The 20,523-nt window shown below is 31.6% G+C and overlaps 3 protein-coding genes and 1 long non-coding RNA gene across 5 annotated transcripts; 2 read left to right on the forward strand and 2 right to left on the reverse strand.

The window, feature by feature from the left end:
• The first annotated feature begins 2,437 nt into the window (after positions 1–2,437).
• LOC107477627 (uncharacterized) lies at positions 2,438–4,654 on the forward strand. Its single transcript, XR_001589797.3, has 5 exons — positions 2,438–2,952; positions 3,034–3,079; positions 3,166–3,220; positions 3,968–4,060; positions 4,572–4,654. It is a non-coding gene; the product is annotated as an uncharacterized LOC107477627 (long non-coding RNA).
• A 1,913-nt stretch (positions 4,655–6,567) lies between these two features.
• Positions 6,568–7,199, forward strand: LOC107477628 (pectinesterase inhibitor 4-like). The gene has a single exon (XM_016097677.3). It carries the CDS (start codon positions 6,583–6,585, stop codon positions 7,177–7,179), a length of 597 nt encoding a protein of 198 aa, XP_015953163.1. The 5' UTR covers positions 6,568–6,582; the 3' UTR covers positions 7,180–7,199.
• Positions 7,200–13,290: 6,091 nt separating this feature from the next.
• Positions 13,291–15,228, reverse strand: LOC107477566 (pentatricopeptide repeat-containing protein At4g25270, chloroplastic). Its single transcript, XM_016097609.3, has one exon. It carries the CDS (start codon positions 15,133–15,135, stop codon positions 13,552–13,554), a length of 1,584 nt encoding a protein of 527 aa, XP_015953095.1. The 5' UTR covers positions 15,136–15,228; the 3' UTR covers positions 13,291–13,551.
• Positions 15,229–15,894: 666 nt separating this feature from the next.
• Positions 15,895–19,228, reverse strand: LOC107477568 (UMP-CMP kinase). Of its 2 annotated transcripts, none has more exons than XM_016097611.3 (9): positions 18,980–19,228; positions 18,793–18,861; positions 18,465–18,504; positions 17,889–18,006; positions 17,651–17,807; positions 17,199–17,279; positions 17,015–17,122; positions 16,528–16,593; positions 15,895–16,349 (listed from the first exon to the last, which is right to left on the reverse strand). In XM_016097611.3, exons 1-9 carry the CDS (start codon positions 19,052–19,054, stop codon positions 16,329–16,331), a joined length of 735 nt encoding a protein of 244 aa, XP_015953097.1. In that variant the 5' UTR covers positions 19,055–19,228; the 3' UTR covers positions 15,895–16,328. The 2 variants fall into 2 exon arrangements, with proteins under 2 accessions (XP_015953097.1, XP_015953096.1); XM_016097610.3 differs by having other exon boundaries at positions 15,895–16,352.
• Between the last annotated feature and the right edge of the window lie 1,295 nt (positions 19,229–20,523).

The following is a 20,523-nucleotide window of genomic DNA, read 5'->3' on the forward strand; positions in this document are numbered from 1 at the left end:
TGTGATATTCGTACTGATTAAATATTAGTCAAAATTACTAAAAATTATTTACTCCAAAAATATCTGTACATTGTAATTTTAATATTTAAATTTAATAAATTAAATTAATATATATACAAAAAAAGTAAAAAACGGCCGGCCATAACTATTGAAACGCTAGTATTGATAAATATTAAAGTAGTGATTTCTTTTTATGAATTAACTCTTTTTCATAGTTATAAAACAAAATAAAATAAAAAAGTTTAAGTGATTAACATTTTTTCTTATTTTTTATGTTATATTTAAATTAATATTAACCAATTATTTCTTTCTACATTAAAAATGTTGAACTCACTTCCTAGAATAAAACTAGCTAGTAGCAATAGTAAACTCTTCTTTTCCCCTTGTCATCCTTTGATTCCAATTTCCTTGCTTATCTTTAATCCAGAGTTCAAACCATATCAGTTATATAACTTATTTGTTTCAGTATATGTTGCCCTTCTACGTTCATTTGTTTCGGTATATGTTGCTCTGATAGAGAGCTAATAGAATATTTGTACAATGTGTATAATGCCATAATAAACTATATGAGTTATAAAATGAACATCACTCATACTATCTAGAATAATCATTCGGGTACTAGGGATAATAAACATTCACTACAAGAAAAATACCCATTCAACCACACTTTTTTTAAATTACATTTGAAAAGCGTAGCCTATTCATAGAATAGGCTACGCTTTTCTCCGTGTTGCCTTTTTATAAGAGAAAAGGATACACAAATGCGGCATCATTTAAAAAGCGTAGTCTTAGGTATTATAGAAATCACTTATAAAACGTAGCCGTAGGTTGATATCTATAGCTTCACTTTTCGTATCAAAGGAGACGCTTTTAAAGGGTAGCCTATTTTTTAAGTTTTGGGTGCACTTAAAAAGCGATGCCTAATGTATCTAGAGTAAAAAATTTGACACTTAGTGAAATTTTTTCCTTTCCTGAAAACAAACTCATCACACTTAGTAAAATTTTTGTGATTCAATTCCCTCCAAATGTCACTCAATCACCTTCGTCCTCTTTCGTAAACCCTCAGTCTCACTTTTTCCTAAAAGCTCACTCATCACCTTCATCACCTTCATCGCGAAGTAGAAGCCCTCGCCATCGTTGCCCTACAAGAAGAAACCCTGTAACTCTCGCCATTGACCGTCGTCGCCTCCCACTCCCCACTCACCCCCCACTCCCCACTACTGACCGACACTCCTCTTCGCCATCGCTTGCACTAATCGTCGTTGTGCCACCCTCACCATCGTCGCTGAGCCGCTCTCACCATTGTCGCTGCGCCGCTCTCGCCATCGTCATCTCCGTGCTTCTCATCTTCGCTGTGCTCACATCATTGAATAGGTATGTATTGATTTCTATTTGCTTCTGAAATTGATCAGAGGCTTAGGGTTCCTATTTTAGGGATTTTAATTTGGGGGTTTTAATCTGTGAAATATGGGTTTGTGAACTGTAATTTGATAACATGCATGCTATTGTTGATGAAGATTTGTGGTATTTTAGGGTTTGTTTCTGAGACTAAATCCAAATGCAGCGTTAATAAGTTTTTGTTTCTGTGATTTCTCAATGAATAAGTTGGCTTCTCCTTCTCTGTTTTCAGCTTTCGTTTCTGTTTTCTCAATGAATAAGTTGGCAGCAACTCACCAATGAATTGTATCATATTGCTTTCCTGGTGGGTGCCGACTCTGAACAAAATTTTCAAGTTTAAATGTAACAATAGCAAATAGATCACTTTGCTCTGCAGACGACATATCTTTCAAAATTCATTTTGCGTCTTCATTTGATGAAACAGTAGCACTGTTCTCTGAATTATCTGCATGGTTCTTGTCCTTTGAATTATCTGCATGATCCTTGTCCTCAAGTTTGGAAGGCTTTGCACGCTTATTTCCAGTAGATTTCAATCTAACAGCTTTTCTCAGATTCCAATATGCATGACAATCATTTTAGATGCATGACAATCATTAGTATTAGGGTAGTTGTTTTGGATTATTTATGTTAAACTATTTTGACATATATTATGTATTAAATATAAATACTTAACTCAACAGTAATGTGAAATTTTCTTATTAGGCACATATAGTGGAAATGTGGAACATTATTGTTAGAAAATATATATGGACAAACATAAAGTTTTTTGTTGCTAACTAAGAAATAAGAATGCTTTTTGTTTTGCCCTAATACAAATGAGCTTGGCGCTTGTAATGGATTAGTTATACTTTGGGTTTTGTAAAAAGGATTAGGATGAAGTATTGAAGTTACCTCCTTCTCTCTTTATATGTGACTATATGTTAATCAATTATTGTCAGGATTTTGAGGAGTGCTTTTATTTATTTTTTTGCTTGTTTTGGCTAAAATCTTTCTGACTCAAGAGCTGTAATCTTGTAGAACTTGATAGGAAGAAATTTGATTCAAGAGCTGTAATCTTGCATGTTTCTAAATTCTAAGTGGTCGGTTCAGTCCCCTATTGCAGCTCTTTTCCATTTCTTGAAGATAAGTATTGTTCATAAGTATAGCAATGGTCGTACTAATCAGGTGAGTTGCAAAAGGATCTAAATGTGGGTGTAGATGGTGAACTAGTGAACTAGTGAAGTCAAAGTTTATCAAGTGATTGCCCTAATATTGAATATTGAATGGCAGGGTCAACAAGATTTCACGTTCAAAAATCAGAGGAGGAATGGAGGGCCATTCTCTGTCTGTCTCTGTCTGTCTCTCTCATGAATTCACAGACAGTAGAGAGAGGGCAAGGAACAGAGGAATAGCCAAAGCACCAGGGAGCAAAAACAGGAGTGTTCTTCAAGTTTTTGGCTCTTCGTCAACCATAGCACCAAGAGAAAGAGAATGATGGCCAAGGAGGGAGCTGACTGAAGCTTAAGAGGGAGCTGCGTTCCACTCACCCAACTGTTCTTCGAGTTTCTTTGCTAGGTGAGGACAGCGACTTCATCTTCTTTCTTTTCTCCTCTAATTCAAAATTCTGATAATTCTCTTGCTCCATTTTTTTTCCAGTTTATTCAATTTCTGTTAACACAACTACCACCACAAGCAAAGAGAGGTGAGTGATTTTCTCTCCTCTGTGTTTAATTTGGTCGAATGGCCTTGTGAAATGTAACCAAAATTCTGGTTCTTGAAACGGTTAAGGTTTGGGCTCAAGAGAAAAACAGGGACAAGTCTTGTGTATTTGATCAACAAAGAGGTAAGGGTTAGAATAGTTAGATATTGATTTTAGTTGTATTTGGTGATTAAATGGCAAAAACCTTTCCATTGAGTATGCTTATTGACCAGTCAGCTGCTTGATTCTTGGATCTGTATGTGAATGATTGTTGCTTTCTTAATCAGCACAGTTTACTTTGTAGTGGTAAATGGTAATGTTCTAATAAACAAAAATCAAGTACTAATGGGGACTATTATTCATTTGTCTAGAGTAGTTTACTGATTTCATGTTAATTATTTTTGTTGCATGTGGATTATATATGCTGCAGTATTTTCGTGGCTCATTGCAATTTGTCAACTATTGTAATAACCAATTAGATTGGAAGATGGCGCATCATTAGAATTCCTAGGTTTAAATAAAGGAAGGCATTCAGTTACACAATGAGAAATTACATACTAAATGTGGTGTCCCTTGATGATCCGTTTTAGTCGTTTCAGGATACTTTCTTGAGTTAATTCATTCTAAATTTGGTGGTTAGAGTAGTCTTTTTAACATGGTATTTTTAAATTCAATATTCTAACTTAAAAAACTGCTCTGCTTCATTAGTGTTTCTGATCACTCTTGCTGGTTTCATTAGTGAATTTAGTTTATTATGCATATTATTTTTTATTATAAGGCATATTATTAGTGCTTTTGATTACTCTTCTTATTTAATTTTTATTAGTGCTTCTTATCACTTTTGATTTCGAAGGATATGTGTGTGTGTGTGTGTGTGGCTTTTGATTTTAGGCAAGGTTGGAGTTCCCCGGCAATTGTTTGTAACAAAAAATCCATCTACTATCCCTTATGAAATCACTAAGGCTGGAATGAAGTTACCATTAGGTACCTATCTTTATTTTCTCATTGAGGTCTGTACTTTCTTTTGATTAGGGTGATGATTATTTAGAACGTGATATGTTTTATTAACTGAGATATATGTAGCATTTCAGAAACAAGCCAATCGACCAGGATAAACAGAATCTATGCATAGACATTTTTTTATTGCTGTTATCCTCCCATATAATTCTCATATAGTTTTTTTTTATTATGGTTATGAAATTTGGGTTTTGATTTTCTGGTCTTCTGAAGGATGTGTGTGTGTGGCTTTTTTTCCTTTTTTCTGAATTACTTAAAATGCACAAGTGTTAGCTTGGATCTGTCTTTTGGTTGGTCATCCTAATAAATGGGGTTGCTTGGTGGTTTAGTATTGAGGGTTGTTCTACCTGTTCTGTTTAACTGTTTTGAGGGTATGGTTTATAATATTAGGAGTATGTACGGTCTATTCCAAAGAAATTTCCTTATTATGATTTTGCCCATGAAATTTTCTAACTCCAATTTCTTTTCACTGGTTTAGGTGGATACCTTTTTGGATTATGATAATTTATCAAAGGGAATTGTCTTTACTACAGATCGGCCATATCAACCAGGTGAGTAGGTAAACATAGATTGAAAGATTAGAATTTGTTATCTAGGATAAAGTTAGCACAAAGCAAACAAGTTTCAAACAAGTTCCATTTTTGAACTGTGGAACACTAATGAAAAATAACTAAATGTACTACCATTTTTTTAAGTAAATTCGTTAGTTTTTAGAATTTTATTTATTTACTGATATAGCTTCTATTTTCATAATGGCCATAAGCCCATAACCTTTCGTTTCTTACTCTCTCTTGATGACTTTATATTATCTGATATGCCTTTAAGATATCATTCCGATGAATACTTTTAACTTTAATTGTTACCAACTTATTTTGTTCTATTTTTGGTCAGATCTCAATGTTTTCCAATACAGATTACTGGTTGGCCATTGGACTTAATGGCTTATGCTTATTTAGCTGTTAGTCCTCCAAGCATGATAGCGCGATCTGAAGAGGTATGAACTAAACTAACTTTTCTGATATTGTTGTTGTAGAACTCAACTAGTGATTCTTTTGACAGATGGCTACAGCAGCATCAAATAAAAGTACCGCCAAGAAAGATTCGAGATATCCTGAAATAGAGGAGCAAGCATTGTGCAAATCCAGTATATCAAAATACAACAATAATTTGTAATCCTTTTTATATTCATTGATACATGGAAAGTAGTAGTTTAGACATGTTTCATTTTTTTACTCTATTGTTGAGTGATTGTTCAATTGGATAGTTGGATCCATTGTTTTATGTACTAATATATTGTAACATTACAATGCTTGTGAATCTTTGGAATGTATTTGCTGTCTTTTGCTAGAATATTTTTTAATTTAATATAATTGTGTATTTATTTTTATTTTATAATATTTAATTTATTTAATTAAAAATACATAATTATATATATAATCATATTATTAAATATTATGTTGTACAAAAAAAGCCTTTGGTCCTGGACAGCATCACTTGAAAAGCGTAGCCTATTCTCAAAAGTCAAAAGCGTAGCCCTTGGTGCAGAAAAGCGTAGCCTTTAAGAATAGGCAACGGCCGAATAGGAATCACTCCAAAAAGCGTAGCCGTAGCCCAAAAAGCGTAGCCGTAGCCTAAGGCATCATTTTTTTTCACTTTTGGCTACACTTTTCAAGTGTACCTGAATGGGTGTTTTTCTTGTAGTGATTTCATGTCATAAAACCACTCATTCTAAAAAGTTAAGTTAATTTTTATCATGTCATGATATCACTCATCTCAAAAGTTTACGCTGATGAAAAAAGATAACACTAATGATTATATCTCTAATACTGAATCAGACATCCCTAAACCTTCATTGTACATATTATACAAATATTCCATTAGCTCTCTATACTTCCTCTAACTATTTTTATTATTAATTGTTTCCCTTCACTCTTCATCGACATGCATGCATGAATATTCCCCCTCTATTTATTTAATTATTTTTCAATATAATATTTTATCCATGAGGATTTACATTGTCACTATAATTAGTTGATAAACTACATGCTTAATCACAATTAATTATTCCATATTTTTGTAGCGTAATATGTACTTGTAAATGCATTTAATTATATATTTATATAAAAGTCAAGCATGTGCTAGCTACTCCATTTTCCTTCAAATCAGATTGTGATTCATGATGTTACATTCATAGAAAAGAAACTAAAATAGTATCCATGAAATCATCACCATGTGGCATGTGCTATCCCCTTCTTCCACGCTTTAGATTTGGCTTATCAACATTACAGAATTTTCCAGCAATTTTTAATTACTCATCTTCATGATTTAATTAATTTCCTCCTCATTGATTCTTTTTCCACCACATCATTGCTAAGAACCTCAAATACTCATCATAACAAATTTTCCTTATAAAACCCACCATTACATTCCTTCTAGCTTTGCATTAATACATTAATACTAGAGATAATTAATCATCATTATCATCAATAATGTTGAGAATACTTGTATCCATTGCATTAATCTCAACCCTCGTTCATACATCATCATCTTCAAGTTACTCTCCCGCCACACAAAAATCCATAAACACATACAAGAAATTCATAAAGGATGAGTGCAATTCAACCACATACCCTAATTTCTGTTACAACTACTTGTCACACTACGCGTGGCAAGTCAAAACAAACCGCGTCACACTCACAAAAGTAGCCGTTAACATAACGGTAATGATAGCGAAGAGCTCGTTCAGAACGCTGACAAAACTATCCGAATCGACGAGGCTAACAAAAGCGGAGAGTTCGGTGCTGGCGGATTGCCGGGATAACATAGACGACACGGTGGACCGGCTGCAGCAGTCAGCGAAGCAGTTGGCGCGGCTGAACGGAACGAGGACGGTGGAGGAGAGGTTTGAGTGGGATAGCATAAAGACATGGATGAGTGCTGCAATTACGGATGAGTACACTTGTACGGATGGAATTGGTGAAATGAAAGTGAGGGTTCCATTGCAGAAGAAGATCCAATCGAGTATTGCTAATGTTGCTTGGATGAATAGCAATGCTCTCGCTCTTGTTAACAAGATTTCTTACTAGAAAGATCCATCAATCTTAATTGGATTTTCCGAATGAATTCAAGTGGATGAATATTCGTGTGCACAATTATTTTCTTGTGAAATTGACGGTTAAAAAATGTTAAATAATAATTTAGTTAAATATATTAAATTCTTTAATAATTTTTAATTAATAATTTCACATAAATACAACTCAACTCCAGCTGAATTTTTACCCTTTAAATTATACACATATACTATAGTAGTGTTTTTCTTCGTATATGTGTTTAATGGTTCCTATCAAGTTAATTAATTCTACTTTTAGTGATTAGTCTTGTTTTGCATGCATAATGTATAGGAGGGAGTCTATGCGCATCGTGAAAACTCAATTATGCTAACAAACCCAAACCAAACCGATATATACAAGAGAAATGGTTGGCATTAAAATTTATTGTTTTTAACTTTTATTTATTTATTAATTTTATTTTTAGTCAAATTTTATTAATTTAATAATTTAACAATATATTTTATTTTATATTTTTAAATATTAATAATTAACTAATAACCAAAAATAATAAATTTTAATAATTTTTTTATATTTTTTTTCATACAATTTAACCGGATATAATAAGCTAAAATTTTGTTTAAACGGCAATACTCGATCCAACCCTGAATACTCGATTACTTATATATTCAATTAAAAATATAATTTGTAGGTTTGACTTTTGATATTAATTTGTAATTATAATATTTATCTGTAATGATAATTTATAATTTTAATTTTTTTGTTTTGTTTATATTTATTGTATTTTTTGTTCTTTTCTATAATTTTTTATAATTTATTTATTTTATAAATTTTAATCAAATACCTAATAATTATCCAAACTCATTCGATTTTATTTTAATTGAATTGGTCTAAGTCTGAGTTAAACAAATGCTGAATTTGATCCAAATTTTGACACAATTGTATTTTAATTAGTTCAAGTATATTTTTCGTGTAAATCCGAATTAACCAACCCCGATTACACCCTTATAAAAGTATTTTAATTAGTGGCATAAGCTCATCATTATATATATAAGTATTTTTTTAGACATTTGTACATTAATTAAGAAATTCAAAATCATTTACTAAAATTATGTTAAATTACATAAACATGCAAAAAAAATTAATAATTATTATAAATATAATCATTCGTATATCTTCTTTTATCCGTTAAAATTTTTAAATATTATAACATAATATTAAATTTTTTATAATTTAAAAACATAAAATTCATTTTTTATTATCTCGAACGAGAAAACTTCCCATATAAAACAAAAAAAAAATCTATGTAAAATTTACCTAAAACTTAAAAGGGGACAAGCGATTTTATCACAATTGTATAAGATAAAAATATGAATTATATATTAATAAGGTTTACGCATAGTGCACCCTAAGCAGTCCATCAATATGATCGAGTTCTTTGTTCATCATGGACGAAACGTGAAATCATCTAGGCACACTGCCCCAGGTCACTCATAGAATTTGATGACTTAATTATTAAATTTATATGATTGTTCAAAAGGAATTTCTCGAATTTGATTATCTATACACATGTAACGTAATATTATATTAATAGGAATGAAAAATTTTAGGGTATATGCTCGAATAAATATTTAAAAAATTTTGTATAAGACTTTTTATTTTTTTTAAAAAATTATTATATCAAAATTTTTGAATTTTAAAAAAATTCTGTCACATTTTTTAAGATTTATTTATGTAAAAACAACAAATCTAATTGAAATAAAAATTTATATATTTTATTTTTATAAAATTTAAATTTTAATATAATAAAAAAATTTTAAAGATAAAAACGTACAATAGGAATTTTTTAAAAATTTATTTGAATATATACTCGTGATTTTATTAATTAAATTGGCATATGATATATAGGAATATATTGGATCTCGCATATTCTATATATATGAAGAGAGAATAGAGATCCGATATGATAAAAGAGAAAAATTAATGTAGCTAGCTAGTAATAACTACATTTTGTCATTTGGATGATATTTTTTAAATAAAAATATAAAGATGAAGAAATAAAAAATACTTTTTTGAAATAATGAACATACAATAATTTTCTGTTTTTGAAAAAAAAAATATGTTTCTACTTTGTTTTTGCAATTTCTATAATAAAAAAAATATATTCACCATATTTTTGTTTTAAAAACAAAAAATTAAAATACAAGTCATAGTTTAGATGGAAAGAATAATAGTGGTGTCATGGAAAAGCATCTGAGAAAATTCTTTGAAAACAATTGAGATTAGTTAATGACATAAGTTAGCTTATTGGTCAAATCCGTCTACTCTCTGGTACCCTATTGGATCAAAATAGTAGGCCACTAACTTAACCTATATGGCTCTATATATAGCACTTGTAATAGCTAAGCCTAATAGGCAAACCATGTGAAGTGTGATTAACCAATGCCTTAGCCAAGCTTATTATTAATTATTAGCTTAGCTTGGATATATAGGCCACTTTGTTAAGCCCTTCTCTTTAAGCTTAATTAATACAACCATTCTCTTTAAGTAACTAATTACGTACATTGCTACTCTTGACTTAATATATATTGTCTATTTTATTCAAGGAGATTCGTTTCTTCATTACTAATTTTAATTTTGAGCTATATATATAGCTTTCTTATGCCTATTTATGAAATTAGCCTCTTCTCACGTTCATTCATTATTCTTATATCGGACGCAATATATTGGTGTGTGTAATTAATGAGATATTCGAATTTATTAAAAAAAAAAACAAAAAGTATAACTTAATGCAATGACATTCATTTTGTATTGATCAGCATAGACAAATTATTTTCTAAATTTGTCTCTTTCTCAATCAAATTAATTCTTTAAATATTATAAATTAATTATTTTTATCCTTTCATCATTCAATTAATTATTTTTGTTAATAATTGATATATAGAATATTAATTAACATCATATATAACTACTAACATATTTAATTAGATGTTGAATAAATATATTTATAAAAATTTATTAATTTAGTCTTTTTTTTTCAATTATATAAAGCATAATCCTATTATAATTCAATGACACTAAATTGATAGATTTTCATAAATATATTTGTTCAGCGTTTAATTGGATATACTAAGTGTTATATATGATATGAGTTAACATTCTATATCAATAATAAATGACGAAAGTTATTAATTAAGTGACTAAAGGACAAAAATGATTAATTTATAATTTTTAAATAACCAATTTAATTGATAAATAAAAAAATTAAAAAAAACATCTTTTAAGTACTAATTTGACTATTATCCAAAAATATAATTTGCTATAACTTGAAGTTACACAACACTCTAGCTAGCACAATTCAATGTATGCAGTAAAATATTAAATTAGGAGAATATTTTGAAACACCAATTAGCAAGACTTAATTCTATATGCAAATTTGTATTTTGGTTTTTACTTAATTGCTTACCTTACTTCAACATTGTGTATCACCTTATTTTGAAAGAGGGTTTTATGCTTCAGAACAAAGCACCATTTGAAAAGAATCAAAGTATCATTAGGGAATGATCACAAGTTATTACTAGTTGTTTCGTGGAGAAAAAGCGATAAGATGAGAATAATCAAGCACATGATTAGATGTAATGGTGTGTTAATACATGGAATCTAAAATACTCTGGCTGCGACCACCACTTGAGAATTCAGTTATCTGTTTTCTTCCACAGTTACCAATTGTTTTACTTTTATATAATACATATATTCACCTTAAGTTTAGGATCCCAGCCTCATCTTCTTAATAAAACTACAAGTTTGCTGGAAGAAGCAATTTGTTGGTCAATCATAAGCAGACTTCTGTTCTATACAATGTTTTAAGTAAGCCTCAAGTAATTACTTGATTCAACAGTAATATTACAAAATGTCAATGAATTTTGTGACTTCTCATGGGTAAGAAACTATTGATGCTAATTTCTACATACAATGCATCCAAGAAACGTGAATCAAATTCAACAACAATGTATGAAGACACGTTTTTATCCATCTATTCTTGTGGATGGCAAAGTACACTTAACCACCTAGTAATTCTTTTTTTAAAAACACAAATATATAGTCCGTACATAAATGAAATATTATATTTGATAGAAAAAGTTTCACATGTACTAGTTTACTTTACTGATACACTGGTATAGAATGATTTTGGACCGATTGGTATTAAATAAAATATGTTGAAGGTTCAGATTTTGCCGATTATTTTTGACGTGATGATATGATTATGCAGAATATTGTGAGAGACTTACTGAATGTCCCCTTAATCAAAGCATGTAGATTGAAAATTCTAAGTGGATGTCTTGTACAAACTTTGCGACGGCGGCTCAACAGCTTAGTGTAAGGGCAGCCGCATTATGGAATTGGGGATAATGGGCCAGAGTGCTTGGGCCTTTTTTGGACAATGAGACTGAAATTTGAAATCGTTGTGAACAATAATTTGGACGAGTCATAATAACCAAAGCATTAATTACTTGACAAAAAAAAAAACAAAGCGTTAGACATAGGAAATATATATAGTTACAGGGATGATTATGGGACCAAAAATGGGAAAGGAAAGTAGTATTGATTGAAAGTGATTGGAAAAAAAAAGTCAAGTAAAAGGTAAAAAAAAAAGACAAAGAAAAAACAATTATTTGACAAAGAATTTATCATATAAAAATATTGTCATAGATTCAAGATGGATAGTAATTAGTGTATTTTATGATTTTTTCCAGCTATACTTGATGGTTTAGATGAATAAGCGACCTTGCAATGTAGAAGTAGGTGAGTGATGATGAGAATGTCCTAATAAATCACGAAATATATGAAATTTGCGTCATTGACATTATCCACGAAGGTTGTAATCAAATAAGGTAATTAAGGAATTAGTTAGAAATATTTAGTGAAAAAAAATAGTTCATACATTGATTGAAATAGAAATTGAGTAATTTTAGTGATAAAAATATGTAGACGAAGGGTTTAGTCTTTTTGTGGTGCGTAAAGATTAAGATATACTAAATTGGCCAGAGTATTCATAAAATGTTAATATGCAAGTAACTAACGAAAGTAATGTACGTAGCATGAGGTTTTGAGAAAAAGCTTGAGGGTGAAACTTGATTGATTCCAAAAGAAGCTAAAGATGTAGAGTTTAGTCAGTTTTCATGAAAAAGTGAAAATGTAGAATACTGGAATGTTATATTTCTGTAAGAAAAGTCGTAACTCGTAAGCAATCAATTAAGTACCATAAGCTAGGGAGAATAAAAGAGAATAAGAAGATTTTTTTCGTCAAGTTTTTGGTTTTTTTAAAAATTAAATTATCAAAATGGTATTGCATAAATACACTGCGAATTCAAAAAAATACTAATAAAAAATAAGTCTTCAAAAAATTTTAAAATACAACATAAAGACCTAGATATTAAATATATTTATAAAAAAATAATATTTATTAATTTTTTTATCGTATTTTCAAATCATTCATAGACTATTTTATTAATAATATCTTTCAAGAATTTTTTTGTGAACATTTCGGATATAGTACTTAACTTTTTTTTTTCGGCAACCAAATTTTTTATTCTTATTGAACATAAACCATCTTTACCCTCGTTAAATCCATTACATCAAATATTCATGAATACCAGAAAAAAATGAAGCCATATTTTGTTCATGTTTCGCCAGGGCTTAAAACAAACAACCCATCAGCTTCAACCAATTTTTGTGCGCGTGTTAAGCTTCATTCCTTCTTTAGCCACATAGTTGCCTCATTTTCACTATCCTTTCGGTCCTTTTAACATAAGTCAGGGATATTTTGGATATTTAGTTTCATACAATAAGATAAAATGTCTAATCGATATCGGTACCTATCTGGTATGGCACTATGCCAATAAAGTGACTGTCACATGTGAAAATTTTCTCATTAAAAATAACTCCATTTTTTATTCTATTTTTTTCTCTTATTTTCTTTCTTCTTATTTTTTTACTTTTTATTTTCTTTCCTATATTCAAACAAAGTGTAAGATAGATACAAAGATGATTTTTTTTTTTCAATTTATGTATTCTCTCTTAAAAAGTAGAAACAATAGATAAAACTCTGTTTTCATTTCTGTCCCTAGTGTCTCCATTGTCTTTGTACTTATGTATTAAGAACAAATTCCAAACACTACCCAGCAAACATTGTTTTTCCCTTGTAATTGATAATAGAGATGAAGACAGACAAAGGCAAGGTATAGTTTTATCAAGCAAGCTATGTGGTGATGCTGTACAGTATACATTATTAAAGAATCCTTACTTAAAATAACCACTTTTGCATGGGACAAAATGGAATTGAAAACATGTAGTGCACTTTTCAGTTTTAGAATTCTGCTGCATAATTCTTTAATAATCCAGGCCTCTTTCTACCATCATCAATCTAACTCTCTCCATGTCCTCTGATTTGCCTGCCTTTTCGTAGATCTTCATGAGAAGTACAAAATTGTGTTCATTGTCTGGCTCCAAATCAAAAAGCTTGTTTGCAGCAATCTCTCCTATTGTTACGTCTCCGTGTAAAAAGCAAGCATACAACAAAGCTCCCCAGAGAGTTGGACTAGCATTCTCCGAATCCATTCCATTCACTATGATGCTATAAGCCTTTTCAATCATTCCTACTCTTCCACAAAGATTAACCATACAACCATAATGTTCCATAATTGGTTCTATTTTATATTTTTCACACATCAAAGCAAACAACCTCTCTCCATCCTTCACCAAACCCAAATAAGCACAAGCTGATAATAATGAAACAAATGTTACTTTATCAGGTTTTACTCCAGCATGCTCCATTTGATTAAAATAATCTAGAGCCTCTCTTCGTTTGCAATGAGCAGAGATTATAGTGTTCCATGACACAACATCCTTCTCTGGCATCACTTTGAATATCCAACGTGCTTTATCTAACTTGCCATGATTGGAGTACACTCTGATCAAGGAATTAGCAACTGACAAGTTCCACTCAATCCCACGCCGGATCACCCATCCATGAATTTGGGCCCCAAGAATCAATGATGACACACCAGTAAGAATTTTCGATATGGAAACAGAATCAGGCTCATAACCTTTCAAAAGCATTCTGTGGAAAGTGTTGATTGCATCAACCTCAAGGCCATGATGAACATAAGCTGCAAGCATTGAATTCCACGAAATAGAATCTTTATTGGGCATCTTTTCAAAAATCTTGCGAGCCATAACAATATCACCACACTTAGAATACATATCAAGGAGTGCATTGAGGACAAACCTATCACTGGCAAAACCAGAACGAACCACGTGACGATGCACCTCTTCCCCAACTTCGACCGAACGAATTCCTCCGCACGCCTTGAGAACCCGAGGAAATGTAAACAAGTCCGGTTCAACACCCTCTTCCACCATTTGGAAGTAGAGTGCTATGGCATCATGATAGAGGCCAGCTTGAGCATACCCTGAAATGAGTGAATTCCATGGAAATGCATATTCATCTCTCTTAGGCATTTGATCAAACAGGTCGTGTGCCTCATCCATGTAACCAAAAGAAGCGTATAATCTAAGAAGCTTGGAGGATATACCAACATTTCTGTGCAAAAGGGTGGTTGGGATAAGGCGGTGAAGTCGGATGCCGTGGTGAATGGATTGAAAACGGTAGCATGTTTCTAAGAGAGAAGCATAGATTTCGGGTTCAATAGTGATGCCCTTCTCAAGGGAAGCTTCGAGGTCGTTGAGGACTTGTTCAAGTGCTTGGGATTTTGTTTGGGGATTGGGTTGGCGATTGATGAGAAGTGGGGTTGATTTGGATTTTGGGAAGGAAAAGATATTATGGTTGGTCTCTGTTTGCCACTTGCTCAGTTTCCTGGTTCTACTTTTGTTGTCGCTCTTCTCCTTCTTCTTGCTCAGAATGCACAACCTTGGACGGAAGCTTAGTGGTCGGAAAGTAGCGGTTATTATCATTCTAGTTACTGCCTGTGGATAAAACCCAATCACATCACTAACACCCAGTGAGCAATATAGCGGATATGCTGTATCAATATTTCTTAAACTCCATTAACTTGTGTTCTAATTGTGGGAAAATTTAAATGCACACTCTTCAATAGTTATATTTTGAAGTCAATTTCTTAAAAAAAAAAATTCCACAGTAATAGAGGGAATTGGATGAGACAAGGAAGATAATTACCATATTCAAGGGACAATATATACACCTTGTTTCAAAAGTTGAAGTACTCAGTAAATTACCTATGTACTCAGTATTTATTTGTAAATTCAATGATGTTGACCCAAGTAATCTCATATATAACTCATTTTTATTTAATGAAATTTTTTCTTTGTTAAAACAAAAAAGTACATTTGTTTCTAACAATTTTTTTTAAGTAATTAATAGAAGAGGAAAATTTTGAAATTTTTATTTAATTAATAATTGAAAACTTTTAAATTTTTAGTCGCACAACTTTCTCTTTTGATTCTTTTTATCAGTATTTTTAGAACACTCTTCATTGAATGTGTAATAGGCTAATAGCAAGGGATGCAAGTTTGCACTCCCATGGTATAATGATTTAATTCCATTATGCTACTGAATGCCATACTAATTTTTCCCAAGTATTGCAGCACTTCCATTCTATATTGAACCAAAATCAGACAAGTTCGTCTAACTTATAAATCAACGATGATAAGAAAAATAGAAGAAAGAAAGATTAAAAGTTTAGAACAAGTCAAACACCACAAAAAGCTGTCAAACTTGTTTCAACTTCTGTGTTAACAAAACCCCAAAGGGTTTCAACAAAGTATTTGTCATCAAATTACAAAAGATCAAATGCTATGTTAACCAAAAAATAGATCTGCGCACTTGGCAATTCCTTTGCTGTTGGAGACAGTTTTGCTCCATCTGCCATACTCTCGGTGGCATGAGCAGTTTATTGCATGTAAGTAAAACTTGGAACATAAAGAAAAAAGGCAAGAGCTATCTACTGTGAATGGTTGGCATGTAAATGTCAATACTTTGAGTCAACTGTTTTAAAGGGACTGAAATTCCAGTGCTTATCAGCCAAGGAACTTGAATCAGAGCCAATTCAGCTGGAAGTATATACGATCCTTTGTAAAACCCAAATTTCAATACACTGTGCAATGTTTCCAAATTCCAACCCATTCAATCAGCTTCTATTGAGAGCCTTCTGCTGTATAGATGATACAAGTCATTGGAAAACAAATAAATGGTTATGGCTGTCAAATAAGTGCAGTCAATTATTAATTGCTTATTTGGATATACTAGTAAGCATGACCATGAAACAGCCATAATTCTATCAGGAATATGATAATGTAATGTAAAAGAAATAACAACAAAAGGCATACCTCACATGCCTTAAAAACTGGCCTAACTTGCTCAAATATTTCATCTACTGTTCCAACTGCATTAATCTGCAGAGATTAGCTTGTCACTATAACAAACATGTTCATCATATAGCATGCAATCACAACAAAACCAAAACCAGTGGGTTAAGTGTTTTTAATAAAGCGACATAAAGTCCTTTGTACAGAACCTATATTTTCTTTCCTTCTTTCCAAAAGCTTCAATTGCATATTGAAAGTACAAACATACAGGTTAACCATAGGTTCAGTCCTCACTTCAGTCAAACCCATAGAAGACTTGCTTTTGAATTTTTCCACTTGGACAAATTCAAATAGAAAATTTGAAGCAGCAACAAACACTTCAAAAGTAAGTAAATAAAAGATCTCTAACCAAAAGGCAACAGTAGTTTAAGTTTTAGTGTGTTCGTGACATATTAAAGAAGGCCAGTTCTCCTAAATTTAATTAAGTACTGAAACAACATAGAATTACCCTGTGAACTTTCCCTTTCTTTGCATAGTAATCAATGACAGGAAGATTTAATGCTTCAAATACTTTAAGACGTTTCTTGATTGTATCTATATTGTCATCTATTCGCCCCTGACATAAAAGGAGCACCAGATATCAGACAGTATATCAGGAGTGTATATTCAATTTCTAAGAATTTGACTAGAACCTGATTACGGCTCAATACTCGTTTCACCATCACATCTTCTGGACAATCGAAGAAAAGTACTACATCTGGTTCTGCTCCAGACTGCGTATGGAACAGTGAGTGCTTATTACATAGAAAAATTAATAACGGATGGCCTCCCACCTAGTGGGGCCTAGAAGGCAGTATACGGCTATATGTGTATTAAAAGGCTTATCCCCCGCAAGTAGGGAGCTTCTTTTTAGAATTTGAATCTGAGACATCTAGGTCTTTTGCCATTTAAAAGAGTTCTCTCTTATAAAACACTGCTCAGTAATCAATATTGCCATTTGCAAACAAGGTAGAGAATGTATTACAAATTTCCAGTAAGTTAAATACATAAATTCAAGTAAAATAGGTGCTGACACAAAAATAACTCAGTACGAACTTCCTTCAATGCAAGTTTAAGTGATAAAAAGGTTGAAAGTCAAACTCACAATTTTTTCAAAAGCAATGCGGTTCTCCTCGCTTCTGGGGAAACCATCAATAAGGAACTTATGGTTGTCACTAGATTCCATCTCTTTTAGAATCAATTTGACAGTCACTTCTGAGGGAACAATCCTTCCTTCTTTAATTGTATTCAGAATCATTGAGCTGTTTTGCCATTTTAATTGTTAATATCCCAAAGACTCACAAATGAAACAGATAAATAAGAATAGGATAAGACAATATTACCCATATTCACTATTGGAAACCATCTCCCTTCTCAGAAGATCTCCCGCGCTTAGATGCTTAAATCCAAAGGTTTCAACAATTTTAATACATTGAGTACCTTTTCCACTCCCAGGGCCACCTTAGGACATAAGAACAACATTTTAAATCACATATTTGAAGCAAACATATATCTGAAAAGAAAAAAAGTAGCAAGGAAAAATTTAGCATTATTATTTCATTAATAACTTAAATTATCATAAGGAAAGAAAAAATTATTTAATTTGATCCACTGCCAATTCTCTTTGTAAACTTTCACAAATCACTTCCATATTGGCTAAACAGTTGATAAGATTTTCCAGATGTACAGTCAAATAATTGATTGATTTAACATAAAACATCCTAGAACTCTAAGCTCCATTATTAACCATGTAGCTGCAACAACATGATACCCTTCGATATTATTCTTGGTTTCTTACAAAGTGAAATCCAATTACGCCACCGTCATCCTGGTTATGTTCATTACTTGGATAATACACTTAAAACCTCAGATATAACTCCCAAAATTAAATTTGAAGACAAACAAGGTATAATCATTACCTAAAACAAATGTTATAAAGGGACACCTTCCATCCTTTTCCTGCATCAAAGGAGATCAATTTTTGTTAATGATACAGTGAGGTTAAGTGATCGGGAGTCGACATTGGCACTCCATTTTTGTTAGTGACTCTAAATTTGATAAGATTCTGTGATAGATAAGCTTTAGAATAAGAGTAAAATCTCCTACATAGAAGTAATATTATCAATTTGGAGTGGAAATATCCACTCTCTAAGTGATCTATTCAGTGGAAATGAAAAATTGAAAGTCATTAATGTACAAAGTAAAAGACTGAAAAGAAAGAGTATATGTACGGAAATGGAATCAGACCTGCAAGGGTGCTACGGTGGCAAATCTTGAGACGGCGGAGGCTGAGGCGGCATTGTGTTTAGAAGCTTGCTGAACTCAAAAGACAAATTGAAAGTAGGTCAACGTCAGAAGAATGCATGAATCAGAATCATTTCATGTTCAATTTTATTGAATGAAAAAATGAAAAAAGATGAAGAGAATAGAGTGCCTGGAGATGGAGGCGTGTGAAGAAAACGGAGGATTTGAGAGAAGAGAAGGAAGTGGCGGTTACTTTTCTCCACATTATTTGTTTGTTGAGCTTCTCAGATGAAATTCGAACGGAACGAAAGGGGGAAGTGGGGAAGGGGTATTACATCAAACAGGTAGCGTGCAAGGCACAGTGGGCGGCAATAATGGTAATGGACAATGCAAACTGCGTTCACCTGAATTGGGTGTGACTACTAGTTAGAATAGCACGTTCCGTCCCTTCCGCCCTCTCTCTTTTATTTAATAAGTTTTCGAAATTAATAATAATAATTCAATATTGCTATTTCTGAAATTCATTTAAAAAAAACATTATTTTAAACTTAGGAAAATTTATTACGATTTTCAATTATTTTGGAATGATAACTTCATATGAACATACAAAATACAAGTCGGTTAATTTTGTTATTGCAACTAATTAAAAGTAGAAATGTTTAAGATTCGATTTGAAATCTGGTCTAAATTTAAAGTATATTTTATCAAGTTTGGATTTATCAATTTTATCCTATGTAATATTTTAGCCGAATTTGAATAATATTTTTATTAAATATTGTCCTGCTCCTGCTTGAAGTTATGATTGTATAACTAAAATATATGTTTTATAGAAAAAATAATAATAAAATATTATATTTTATATTTCAATTAATATTTTTATATTATATAATGTTATATTTTAAAATGAATTATTTTAGTATAAATAATATATCATATTTATTAAATTTAATNTTTTGTTATATAAAAATTTATAAAATTATATATAAATCAAATTCATTTAATCCAATTTATTTTAAATTAATTTAGGATCCAAATCCTTAAAATAGACCAAATACAATATTAAAATTAAATCTCAATCTAATTAAATCAGTCGCACCTCGCACCCGAGTCCATCTTATCTATCTACACCCTTAATCAAAAGTGGTAGAGTGGTGCCCCAGGAGCGTTGATAAGATTCTACCTGTTAGAAGGTACAGACACAGACACAGATACGGGGCTAGGAGGAATTCCCGCAGCTTTGTTTGAGCAGTGTTAATCGAATCTGATCTTAAATATCATGCAACATGTCATCCGTCCATTAATCAAGCCATATAACATTATTGGCCTATTATGAGCGAGGAAGCAAGCAGGTCAATAATGAGATGGTGTATGTCTAGTCTGGGATAGAAGGCAACAGGGGGCCAGGGGGTTTCACTTTCTCATTCCTCAAAATTCGTAAAACCATGTGGCTGCACCAAGATGCTTCCAATTTGGAAAAGTTGAATGGAATTAATTCCTGAAATGAAATCATATTAGCATCGCCCCTTAGCCTGCATTGAATATATGCTCTACTACTTCTGCCTATAAAATGGAAGAAAACTAACTTCACTTTTCGCCTCCTCGCTTTATGCTTTAGCTTTAAGTGGTATTACGTATTAAGGAAGGAGGCTTTATTCATGAAGAAGAGTGATATATAATACTCAAAACATGTGTTATGATATTAGCCCAATTAAGCTAAGTAGAAGTGAACTAGTT

The sequence above is a fragment of the Arachis duranensis genome, chromosome 3 (assembly GCF_000817695.3).
Source record: "Arachis duranensis cultivar V14167 chromosome 3, aradu.V14167.gnm2.J7QH, whole genome shotgun sequence".
NCBI lineage: Eukaryota > Viridiplantae > Streptophyta > Magnoliopsida > Fabales > Fabaceae > Arachis > Arachis duranensis.